The following is a 12,891-nucleotide window of genomic DNA, read 5'->3' as shown; positions in this document are numbered from 1 at the left end:
GAAAACACCACACCTTGCCAGGTCATTACAAGCAGAATTCACTTTTGTCAATGGCCAAATACTGTGCTCGGATTGAAGGAGAACACCTAATTTAGACCACTTGGCTAGCGAAGGCGGTGATCGCAGCTCTTGACATATCCTTCTACCACTTCCATTTTATTTTTGTCAGTGAAATAAACATTCGAATCTGAAATATTTCCAGTGCCATTTCTTTTTACTTTGTAGATATTCTGCACGAATAAATGTAAATTTACCTACATGCATGAATGACGTGAGGTCATAAACCAGGTGAGAATAGTGGGCCTATAACAGTTACCTGACGTTTGACGTTCAGGAAAACTCTTCTGAGGCAGGCCAAATGCAAATCTGCCAACGCCCACTGCCACCTCCCCCCCCTCCCGCCCCCGCCCTATACCCCTGGCTCCATCCCAGACAAGAGATATACGGCTTGTACCGTCATCGCAACCACGTGAAACTATTTGCTCTTAACTTGACGGTAAACGGATTCGCGGAAAGCTGCACTTATGCACCATATTAAACAAGTCTTCGCAGGTTATAATGTACATCGCTGTATGTACCTCGTATACACGCGTCTCCATGTTGGAGTTGAAATCATATTGAACATATTTGGAATGATTCATTTACAAAAGTACAAGGGATATAAGCAATGAAAACTGCTTCACAGTTCATGGTATGAATTCATATTAGCACGCTGCCTTATGACCATTTCAAAATGTTATCTGAATTCACTCCCTGGAAATGTTAAAATGTGTGATTCAAAACCGACAGTCGTATACCAGGGTCAATAGTCGCAGTGCTATTTCCAAAAACAGTTTTCAGTGCAAACACCAAGGAAGTAAGATAGTAAGTGTATATGAAGTACGGAATTGGGACGGATTCCTCTAAAGAGAAGCAATCAACAGTTTCAAGTGATAATGGAAAGACGCAAGGAATGACTCCTCTCATCTGGTGTGTTACTGATTCATGTAATAGTTGGTGTTGTTGCCTGTTAATCGCAGAAACCTCTCTGACAGCAGCCGTCAACTGATGCATGTGTTATTTGTGTTAGGTTTTACTCAGTTGTGGAGTCCTTTGTTTACCAGCAACGCGTTGCTGTTGACCCAGACTGCTTATTCATCGGTGAGTCGCCTCTGACAGCAGGAGATACAGAAACATACTCAGTGGTCCTCTTTAGTGTTATTTATGTTAGAGTCGGTGTTGCTGTTCGGCACCTTTTTATGTGGGACTTATCTCTCGAGGGAGATACGGAAAGAGACTCAGCCATCATCTGCCGTATTGTTTGTATTAGAGTTGGTGTTGCTTGGTTCTGACGCCCTCTGTTCATTGGAGACGCGCCTTTCTCGCAAGATACATGGACACAAGGTCAACCTGAGCTGGTTGCGAACTCGTTCCGTGAAGAAACAATACAGAACAAAGTTGGCAAATCCTTGTGCGCTGTCTCCAATACCCTGCAATAAGACAAAAATATCATTTTTATAGAAAAATTCCATCAGGATCCATATGAAAAAGCACTTGGTATTTCTTTCTTCCTTTCTTTTTTTTTTTTTGAATCCCAACCAAACGGTGAACAAAATAATCCACTAACATGGTCTACAATCGATGTAATAAGACTACAGCAACGATGACAGTGTGGGTAGTTGGCAAATGCCAGTGAAATAGGTCAGTATACCTCATTTAGGGTTTTATTCTTACTGGACATGTAACTTACAAAGCAGCATCTTGCACGCCCCCTATCACCATGTCTTTAGCAGAATTAGGTAAAAAATGCCTATGTGGAGTGATGTGAATTGCTATTAAGGTTGACTTACTAAAAATACTTTGTTTAACAAACAATCACATGAAAACAGTACAAAGGGACCAGGCCTCAGGAACTTTAGACCACCCAGCAATATCGAGGTTTACGCAGAAATACGACATAAAAGACTGCAGTATGGACAGTATGAACGACAGTGGGATATAGCTGGCAAATTGTTCGTTCAAACAAATCTTAGAGTTTCGGTAAATTAATACCTCGACGATATATGTATGAATATCATCATCACCTGCAGAGGTGCCAGCCAGGCGGAATCGCTGGAGCTGGCATAGTCATGGGCAAAAACGCCCAGCAGGAACCGCAAAGTGCCCCAGAACCGCAGGATGATGAACACCAAGGGTACAAACGTCAACTTCCGATTGGCTTCGTTTATAACATGCTGCTTCTTTCTTCGCTGCTGTACAATCTCCTTAGACTTGTCTTTCTGTCAACAGCAGCAAGTTGAAATTCCTATCAGGTGACGCACAATAACTACATGGAATTCCGTCGATGACATCAACTGTATGGATATTTTATACATAGATCAAATCTGAACCGGTTTAACTCGAAGCCAGCTGTAAAATTGCGTGCGATCACACGACCATCTGGTCAAGGCGGTTTTAAGCCAGTTCAGGGATTTGCCCGTTCACACGGTCATCCTGACCTCCACGAATCCGGGGTATTTAATCCAGTAACAGTTCACAGGACACAGATAAACCTGATCAAGCCCTGAAACTGGCTTAAAGCCACCAGGGGCAAATAGGCCCTAAACCGGATTAAATGCCCTCGCTTTGCGTTCACACGGGCGACCTCAAACTGGCTCAAAGCCACCTACGGATTTAAGCCAGCTCAACTTTGCCCGTGTGAATGGGGTACTAATCATTCGGGAATAGTAAAGACCATAACGTCACAATAAACACAAATGCATCTGTTACAGCGTCAGCAAGCCAAACTTCGCTAACCGCCATTTTCAATTTGAGTCGACCGCACTTGGCATCGTCCGGAAAAAGATAAACTCGTCCACGGAATGATTTAATTGAAACAAATGAGATGTACACCATCTAAACAGCGATTGACAAATTGTTTGGGAGTCTTAACTTTAACTGGTGTGCTAATAATCGACAGAAATGATGTATAATCAATTATATTGTGAAAAAAGATGGTCTTAATTTTTGGGAAGAGCAACCGAGTCCACCCTAGCAACTGATTCACGTGATTTGAAAATGGCGGCTTACGAAGTTCTGATGCTGTCCGAGTGGGTGCGTCGATTACATTTGTGTTATTTGCGATGTTATGGCCTTTATTAGTCCCAAAATAATGAGATGATATGAATTCAGAGGTACTTAAAAATCATAGGGACACCTTTTTCGGCGTACAGCGTTGGCACTTTGGAGAAAGCGCAGACGACAGAACCAAAATCCAGGTTAGTGAATGTAACGGTTCAGAGCGGTTAATGTGGAAGTTAAGCTACAAACATGGCTAACAGATCTTAGAGCTATGGTAACCCCTGAAAATGGATGACATTTTCTCTTTCACACATTGACTTCTCCGTTCCACGCTTACACATAGTCTAACTGCATAAATCTATAGCTGTGTCCTGATGTACAGTGATATGCTGAATCAAGCTGGCGTGACAAATGTGAAATGTACCGCTCATGACGAACCAGAAAAGGTTGTCTGGGTGAGTATAATATGTAAGGCGGAGTGGTTTACGCGAGAAATTATGTCAAACCGATTTCCAAAGTTTTGTAATAAATATAATTTGGATATTACCTTGGGACAGTATAGAAGAACACGATATTAAATGGTAACCACATGTATATACTGCTTGTTCTTCTTTTATGGAGCAAAAATCAATTTTTGCTGATGGGAATTTCGCTTACGCAGCTGTATGGCTTACTTTTAAGTAACATGATTAATTTCATTCCAAAGAAACCTTTGATGTTTACTTGCATTGCGATGTTCTAGTATTTGTGTATCGTGTGGGCTTTATACTGGCTTTTGAGTTGTATTTTACATCGTGTGAACATCGTGATCTGTTATGCCAGAATAAGGTGTGTTTTTCTTTAAACCACATATTAGGTCCGATCAGCGCAGGGAAACTATAACTGACAACATCCACATGCCTTACATCTGGGAGTATCAAAACTTCAGGTTACATTAATCAAAACGTTTTCAGTGGTTATGTAAACATACTGCTTTGTTTTTAGAGAAACCACAAATCGTTTGCAAGGATTCCCCTTTCAATGGTTCTGCAGCAAGAGAAATTGACCAGCTCCTTACGTTCGTTTATTCTCCACACGTTGAAAGCGAATAAAAAAGCAGCCCAATCCTGTATCGACCAGGTTATCATCTTAAGATTGAGCAAACTACTTGAGGAAAATTAACCCAGGGGTTATATATGAGAGCTTCTCCACAAAGTTTGGCAAGTGTACACTGGAGAAAATGTCCATCTGCTCTCTATACATTCTGTGATGGATGATGAACCTGCTTTCAAATCACCGCCAAAAAGTCTCATAGTTCCCCTTATAGAAAGTGAACGCTTGTTTACATTTCCAGAATATCTCTGCAAATAAAACAATCCCTTTGCCATGTCGATTAATAGATTAAATACAAATTGCTATTAAGGCTATCAATATTTATTTTAAATTGTCGTTCGTGTAAATTTGCTGAACGACAATTTACTTTAATCGAACCAAATAGTTCACTTGTAGCAAATATACCGAACAGTAAAAGAAAAGGAAGCCAGACCTTTTGTCCATCTTGTTTTCAAAATGAAGTCACACCATATTTCCTCTAATTTACTTATTTGTTGAGTTTATAGATCCGAAAGTGTCTGTTGAATTACATTACAAGACTTCTCATTTGTCTGCAGTCCGTCAGAGGGAGGTAGGCCTACATCCCACACTGGAAAGTCACAGGCCATTCCGTGTCATGTATGCAATTTCACAAAACTTCGTAAATCAATATTTCGTACCAGGAACGTTTATTTTTCGCGTTGCCTTATAGATTATTAACCCGCACAGCAAAAATTCCGAGCTTAGGAGAAACTAGAAAAAGTATATTTGTTTTATAGCACCAAACTTACCTGTTTCAAAAGGAATATTTTCAGACGAGCGTAGAGGGCTGTCGTGAGGACACAAGAGATGATTTCCCAGGCCTTGCCTGTGAAGAACTGCCAGAAGAGAGCATGGGGTACCCGGGGGTCGATCCAACACCACGTGGCCTGGTCTAAGGACTGGTCGTACCCCAGAACATCAAACCCAAGGGCAACCGACGCTATTATCGCTGTAACGAAACAGAAAATTACAACAGCAGTAAATGGTTTTGTTTCGTGTTTATATATGTTATGTTATATATGTTATGTATTTATATTTTACTTTCTCAATAAGATGTATATTTTATATGTATGTATGAATGCTTGGGGTTCAATGTCGTACCTAACATTTTTTCAGTCGTATGACAACGAGGAGTCGTTAGGTATGTGTACATGTTCATATACTGTGTCTTCTTGTGGCAGAGCAAACTGCTGCCGCTACTGAAGTAACATGCCGAAGACATCAGACATGACACTCCACACCGGGCCTAACAGTCCCTGTTTCCGTCCTCTCACCTCTAAGTGCTAAACACCAAGCGAGGCAGCAAAAAATACCATTTTTAATGTCTTTGCTATGTGACTCGACCGGTACATTTTATGATAACAAATAAAAAGAATATTATTTGATTCTGTAGTCACCGTTTTTAATTATTTTTTCTTTAACAGTGAAAGAGCATTGGTGGCACAGTTGAGTCGCCATAAATCACCACCAGACAGACCACTGATAAACTTGTCTGAACATACAATGTTTTTGTTTAGATCCTTGTTACGGTGCTATCAATGCATTCAAATATTTGAACTGTAAACAATGTGATTTTATCGCACCAGATTGACATACCGTATCAGAGCAACCAGATGGCGCAGAGCCCATTGAACATGCTCATATCTTCTAAACTATATAATGGGACATTTTATGCATTTATAATACGAGAAATTTCCGTATTAACTATACTAATTACAGCATGCAGGTTTATACAAAATTGCTCATTTGATATTTCCATACATTTTGCGATCGAGAAAAAAATAATCGCATATATAGTTTGCTCTAAATGATTCAAGCATTGGTTTTTATTTTTTGCACGTCTTTTGGCATTGTATCAATGATTGTTACCCTTGGCTAGGTGTTCTGTTGACTAATGTCCTAAGAAATTAGATCCAACAAAGCTTTGTGAGTGATGCCCAAGATCCCCCAAGATCCCGTGTAGCTTCCGCGACATTTTAGCAAAGCGAAATTGTCGTTATCCCAGATTATGGGTTCCATCACAAATTATTATACACTGTAATTTTTGTTACACACACTGCACATGACCCTAGACCATTATATAATACTGTCCTTAACCCGGCTCTTGCCACTAACCCAATTGGCAGAAGCAGTGTTTTTTCCTCGTGAATACCTCAAACGAATTCTAGAAAGTAATCTTACAGTGGTGTCGGCACGTTTTACATTTCTGTTGTTAGAGATTAGGGATTTGCTTGTTGACCTTGGTAAATCTGTTCCTGTTTTCATAAAATAAGCGTAGTCTTGGACTGAAGTCTGGGCTTTCATAGGACGATAAAATCCTATAATACGACACAAAGTGGAAATTCACGAAAAGAAATATAGTTCCATTTCTGGCGAAATAAACACGGGTGTTTGCCTTTAACTACTGAAGTATTGACAAGTCCAATACAGTTGTCTTGTCAATGACACAGCGTTAATCCACAGAACAAGACGTATAATTCTGCTGGCCTTTCACCAATCATGCTTAAATCACATCCATACCGCATTGTACAATAATGACAGCGCCAGGAAATTTAGTAACCTATACGCTGAGTGTAAGCACAACATCTCTAAACTAGCTGTTGGCATTTTTGCGGACGAGATGCTATACTGGTGCGTCTCATATAAATTCGATTTATGCTTAAGTTCTGGTATTCCCTATATGTCAATGTTGAAAGCGCTGTAGATTACCAGACAGTCGAAACTGGGAACAGTTTAGAAATGTGGAGATTGAAGGTTCTGATGGCGTGATTACATGTGTAAATTCTACCTACTATGCTCAAAGACAGGCACTGAAGTACATATGCTGGCTTGGCCATCTGTGGCCTTCACAACCATGCACACAGTACGGTAGGGCTGCTAAGTGTACGTGGGTAATATTGCATATGTGAGTAAGGTATAATGACTCGAAGATGGTGCAAAGAAAAATACAAGTGCAATGTTTGTGCATATGCATTTAATTATTCTCTAAGAATTGTATCTTTTCTCTATGGAAACATGAATTGTGAAACAAAATTTGTACTGAAATTCCAAAGATGCCGCAAAGCAAACGCACTTCCTATAAGTGATGTCCTATCGTGTTATACCTCTGCTTACCTGGGAATCCCCAGCAGAGCAGATGAATGTATACCTTAGAATGCCTTACACAACGCCCTCGTGTAGTCACTATGGTCCGATTAAGGTAGATCCCAATGACCAGTGTCCAAGAGAAAGACACATTACTGGAGTAAATGGTCAGTGCACTCTGCAGCTTGCAATAGGACGCACCCAATACTGCCCACCTGGAATTGTTCGCATACCATATGACACCCAGCACGTTGCCCACTGCTGTGAGAAAATCACCAATGCTCAAATATAGTAGCAGCTGGCGGCCATAGGTCTGAAGGTGTTCATAGACACAGTATAGCACGACTAGAAAAACACATCCCAATATGGACGAGACTGATGTGATTCCAGTCAGCCAGACGTATAATATTTCCTGCCCAGCTGCTGTAGAATTACCACCATTGTGGGCTCCATTCAAGCCAAACATGTTCATAAAAGGGCGAGATTTACAGATGGAAATCGCCGAGTCTATGGGCTAGAGCTACGTAGTTTCAAATCCGTCGTTAGTTATAACCAGAGTGATTTAAAGCTTGCTAGTTATCAGCAAACTGCTCGTGTGTAGCTAACTGTAGCACGATGGAGTGGAGCACACTTAGAAGCGACTCAACAGAAAAATGACTTCATTATATGTAGGGATACAGAAACGTCTTTGTCGACGTCCAGATGTGGCAAGTGCCGGAGGTGATCAAGTAACTGACGGCCATGAGTGTTTTGATTCTGGAAATGTAAAACAGCTTATATTTTGACCACTACTTCAGCAACAACATTATTATTTCTTTACATGTGCTCATGAAATAGGCTTAAGCGTTAAAGGTGTCCACGAAGATGTAGCATATACAAATCCTGCAGTACGTGTGAATCTAAATACAGTACGTCAAATCAGTTGGTGTCTTGATATGAAGACACTCTCAATCTGTTCTCTTCAAGAAAAGCCTTTCAAACACGAACAGACATTCAGAAATTTTGCTAAAAATGAAAATCACTTTCATTCATTTAGATTTATTTTCCCGGAAGTATGTCAAATATTTTCATTATTCATAGGAACTGAGTTAAATTAAATGACGTGTTAAACGTGTTGGTAAAATGCATATGTTACACAAAATAATTAACAACAGTGCATGGTTTGTCCAGAACGCAGTGGGCAAATGGGCGTGCTTATTACTACTTCACATAAGTGAGCTGTTTGTCATGGAACATTCAGATCCGTAGTAATTAATTCACCAGGAGAAGGAGCAGTGAAAGTGGGCGCCGTGTTCGCTAGTCTCTATAAATGGCACATCTTTATGTTGTTGGGCAAGTCGAGTGGTTACAGGAAAAACGAGAGCTCAATAAAACCGTTTAGGCTGAACAAACGAAGACAAATGTCCGTTACAACTCCTCCTATCAAATGATGCTGAAAGCCAATGGTGGCTTACTGCTGGCAGTGTTGTAGGTGAATAATGAAACCATTTATTTATTTAATTTAACTTACACGAAGGCGACCAGCATTATGGTGGCAGGAAATCGGACAGAGCCCCAGAGGAAACCCACGACCATCTGAAGGTTTATGCCAGACCTTCCCTCATACATGAACCCATTTATTACAAATCATTATGTTCGTGTAATGGACCATTTCTGATCCAGTGATGTTAACATTAATAAGCTATTTCCAGTATCTTTCAAACGGTCTTGTATACATTGTTATCTGAGTAAAATAAGCCCATGCTCTCTTAATTTTGTTTTGAGTCATGTACATCGCCAGTCCATGGGAAAACACTCAGGATTGAAATACGGTTTGTGTTAAATCTGTACTGAACACCTACAGTGTAAAGCCGTCACTTTCATAAGGCTTAGTCTTCTACACAAACGACGTGATACAGCACGCATATAGTACCAGTCACGGAGAAGCAGGCCATGACTTATTCAATTCCTTAGCGTACCTTTATCCAGACAACGTCATGTATCACATGTATGTTATCCATGCGTAATGTTCCTTCATACTGTAATCCAGGCCGTAATTGCCCCCTAAATAAGACATAGGCCTATATGTATAGCTGTTTGGTATTCTAATTAGGTTAAAAGCACGTTGGTCCGCTAATTGTGAATCGTAAGTAGAAAAGAATGCATAAGCACACATCTCTATGTTCAGTTTCAACATCGTGCTTTCTTCCTCACAAATATACAAGACAGAGTACTGGCCTCAACAAAAGCACTGCTGAATCCACTCAGAGATTCACACTAATTATAAAATACAGCATATCGAAGTTTAAACGTTTTATAAACGGCTTTTGGTGACGTGCTGTGGGGTTACTACTTGGGTGCAATGAGATTTCAATGTGTACATTGTCTGTCCAGCCCAATGTTCTTCATATGAAAATCATTTTTACTCTGCTGCTCTGTCTTTCACGTCAGCACGTATTATACGAGATTTTCCTCTTACTGACCTTTATAGAACCCGGCTATCATCTTTAGTATCGATCCTACCATGAGCGTTCTGTTCCCTAAGACAATTTTAATGCCGCCACAGGTTTTTCTGACAAAACAAGCGATATTTGTGATCTAACTGAATGTTTATCAATACCGTGTGTGACTACCTTCAGCTCTTTATGTTCTTGTTTTTTATTCCTATATGTCTTTGTTATGTCCTTATTATACAAAACTCCCATTCTTCAGAAGTGAATATTCGACAAATGGCTTTCTTGTCACCAGGGACGTAAACCCTGTTTTCTTGGGGAAAAGTTGTGCCTAACAGTATAAACCGCGGCTGAGTAACGCCATTGAATTGCTGTATTTGACCACAGAGATAAATACTGTAAATTTAGTAAATCTACAGAAAGTAGAATACGAATACAAGCAGCTATTGAAGGTTCACTCACTGTAGTTGTAACTTTAGACCATACTGCTGTATATTTGATTGGCCTTTCCACATTTACAGTACCTTGGTTGTGAGAAATCATGAGAATACAACACCTCGTCTATATAACAACGCAATGTGCAGGAAATTTACATGGGGGAGCTGTGTATCCGCAGGAAAATGCACTGTAGCCAAAACATTCAGCCAGCAAAATGCACTGTAGCCCAAACATGCAGCCAGCAAAATGCACTGTAGCCCAAACATGCAGCCAGCAAAATGCACTGTAGCCCAAACATGCAGCCAGCAAAATGCACTAAAGCCCAAACATGCAGCCAGCGAAATGCACTGTAGCCCAAACATGTTGCCAGCAAAATGCACTGTAGCCCAAACATATTGCCAGCAAATTTCCCTACACAATACTAGTTTGTATGCATTTATCGTTTACAGCAGATAAGATTATTTTGGTGACTGAAGTTTAGTAGAGGCACAGTGAGCATTTAGGTGCACGAGTGTTCAAATCCAGATGCCGCCGAAGGCACGACGTGGTCAATATCACTATTAATTACTTTTACTTGTTCAGTCATTATTCTTTGGTCTGTCCAGTAGGGCAATGAACGATGATATTGATGTTCAGGGTCTATCGTGGTCTATCCTAATGAAGATTATCCTACACTCAAGAACAATACAACACTTTTGCGACCGATTACGGTTCTTTCGCAAAGCAAATTGGGCATGACTTGAGTACTGAATAAAATCGGCGCTGTTCCACCTTTGAAATGAGACGTTGTTATAAACTGGTATCATCAATGCCAATTAAGGGCTAAATTTATGCAGCAATAAGTTTTATAGCGCTATGGTAAGCACAGTGTTTGGATTACCGTGCCAGGTAGAAGTGCCGTTAGATTTGTGCTCTTTTACTTCTAATCTTCATGATGTTTTCCAAAGCATTTTTCTATTAGAGTACGAACTTCCTAGCGAGTAAAGTAGTGCGTTTATGTTTGATTTGATTCACGGTGTAAACTTTCAAAAAGCCTTTGTCAGAGTATGCTGTACGACAATCCATGAACAAAGGAATAATTAAAACGTCCATTTCATGAGACATGCTTTGATTAGAACATCAGCTGATTAACTAAATTAAGGTACTAAAAGGTGGAACTTAAACTTAAAATTATGGATCAAATGACTTTTATATTCCTGTGTGTGCTAAAACTTCATCCTTGTAGCATTTCGGTTTGTCAAGGGTTTGGTGGAAAAGACAAAGCAAACGATGACTTATTAATCATTCAACAACCAAAGTGTTATATCTGACTTTTACTGACATTTTTAAATTCTCTATAAAAAGGAGGGTTATCACACTATGTGGACGCTGTGGTAGTCAGACTATTCTCATCATCTAAAATCAAGCAGTAATCGGTCACATTCTCCTAAAAATGTTTTAATGGTGGCATGGCTGCTGAAGGCCCTTTATCCGGATTACAGACATCTGTTCTTAAACAAACCGCTTCGCTTCCAACATAAAACCAAGAAGACATTCACATTTATTGCATCGGCAATGTGCGCTTTGACACAGGGTCTACACATTCAGTTTTAAGTGTGGTCGTTAAATGCAATCTTCTGCCGGCATAAATAACCCAGGAGATTTCTATATTATGTATTGGTTACGTTGTTGAACCCAGCTATTCCCGGATACTCGACTTGATCGTACCTTGCTAGAGACGAAAACTGATAAAGTATAATCTAAAAAGGGCAAAATTATATGCAAAATTAAGTTACATTTGTGTAACTTTCCTAAATTAGACTTATTTAAAAAAAATCCTGTACTCCACATAAATGATGACAACTTTCATCTCTGTAGAATAAAAATGCTTGTCTGTAGCTGGTTGGGCTGCTGTGACTGGAACTTTTGTTGCGGATTGTGTTAAATCCGGTTTTAAAAGGTTTAAATCCGAGGTCGGTTGACTTTGCCCTGGTTACTGATGTGCAAAATGTGTAATCTCGAGGATAATGTAAACACCAATCACATAAAGTAAACCGCTTATTAATACTTACCTGGGAAAACCCAGCATGCCAAATGGAAATACACCATATGTGATTCAACAGCCTTTGGTTTGTTCTTCACGATGCACAAGTATAGACAGAGGCCCATCGTCAAAGTCCACATGAACGAGCTGATGCTGGAGAAGACGGTAAGAGCCGCGTGGAATTTACAGTACCCCATACTTCTGTGGATAAGAACGCTGTCACTGAAGATGAACCAGACGATACCAAGAAGGTTACCGATGGCGGTTAACAGGTCTGCCACGCTTAAGTACACCAGCAGCTTTCTGGTGGGAGTCCGGAGCCGCTGGAATGCCAGGTAGACAACGACAATGGCAATACAGCCTAGAACAGACAGCAAACACATCATAGCTGTTAGAATTACGTAAACATTGTCATCATCGGCACTTCCAGAAGTTTTATTCTGTAACTGCAAGCTCCAGTTCCCTGTCTTCATTCTGAATGCCGAGGATATCTTATGTTTTTTACTGGAACATGGAGCAGCAGGGAGCTGGTCTGCGGAGGTACATCGGGGCTATCTGTTATCTAACGTGCCGGCTTTTCACCCAGCGTCTGATTATCGGAGAGACTAGAACGTCTAAATGCGCTGAAACACTCCTACTGCAGGGTACCGTTAGTTCTTCTCCCATCCTCTGATGTAAACCAGCCCCACGGGCACAAGCCGTAAACAGGACGATACTTGAACCATCTTTTATAATCACATCCTCGATAACCGGCCTATTCAC

General features: G+C 40.3%; 1 protein-coding gene across 1 annotated transcript; it reads right to left on the bottom strand.

Moving 5' to 3' along the window:
* Window positions 1-1,277: 1,277 nt before the first annotated feature.
* On the bottom strand, window positions 1,278-12,686 carry LOC135472421 (G-protein coupled receptor 157-like). Its single transcript, XM_064751919.1, has 4 exons — window positions 12,158-12,686; window positions 4,902-5,101; window positions 2,064-2,258; window positions 1,278-1,469 (listed from the first exon to the last, which is right to left on the bottom strand). The coding sequence occupies exons 1-4, from the start codon at window positions 12,600-12,602 to the stop codon at window positions 1,278-1,280; spliced, it is 1,032 nt and encodes a 343-aa protein (XP_064607989.1). The 5' UTR covers window positions 12,603-12,686.
* Between the last annotated feature and the right edge of the window lie 205 nt (window positions 12,687-12,891).

Source organism: Liolophura sinensis, chromosome 8, assembly GCF_032854445.1.
Source record: "Liolophura sinensis isolate JHLJ2023 chromosome 8, CUHK_Ljap_v2, whole genome shotgun sequence".
Taxonomy (NCBI): domain Eukaryota; kingdom Metazoa; phylum Mollusca; class Polyplacophora; order Chitonida; family Chitonidae; genus Liolophura; species Liolophura sinensis.
The sequence above is the reverse complement of the archived record's forward strand: the minus strand, read 5'-3'. Positions and strand labels throughout refer to the sequence as shown.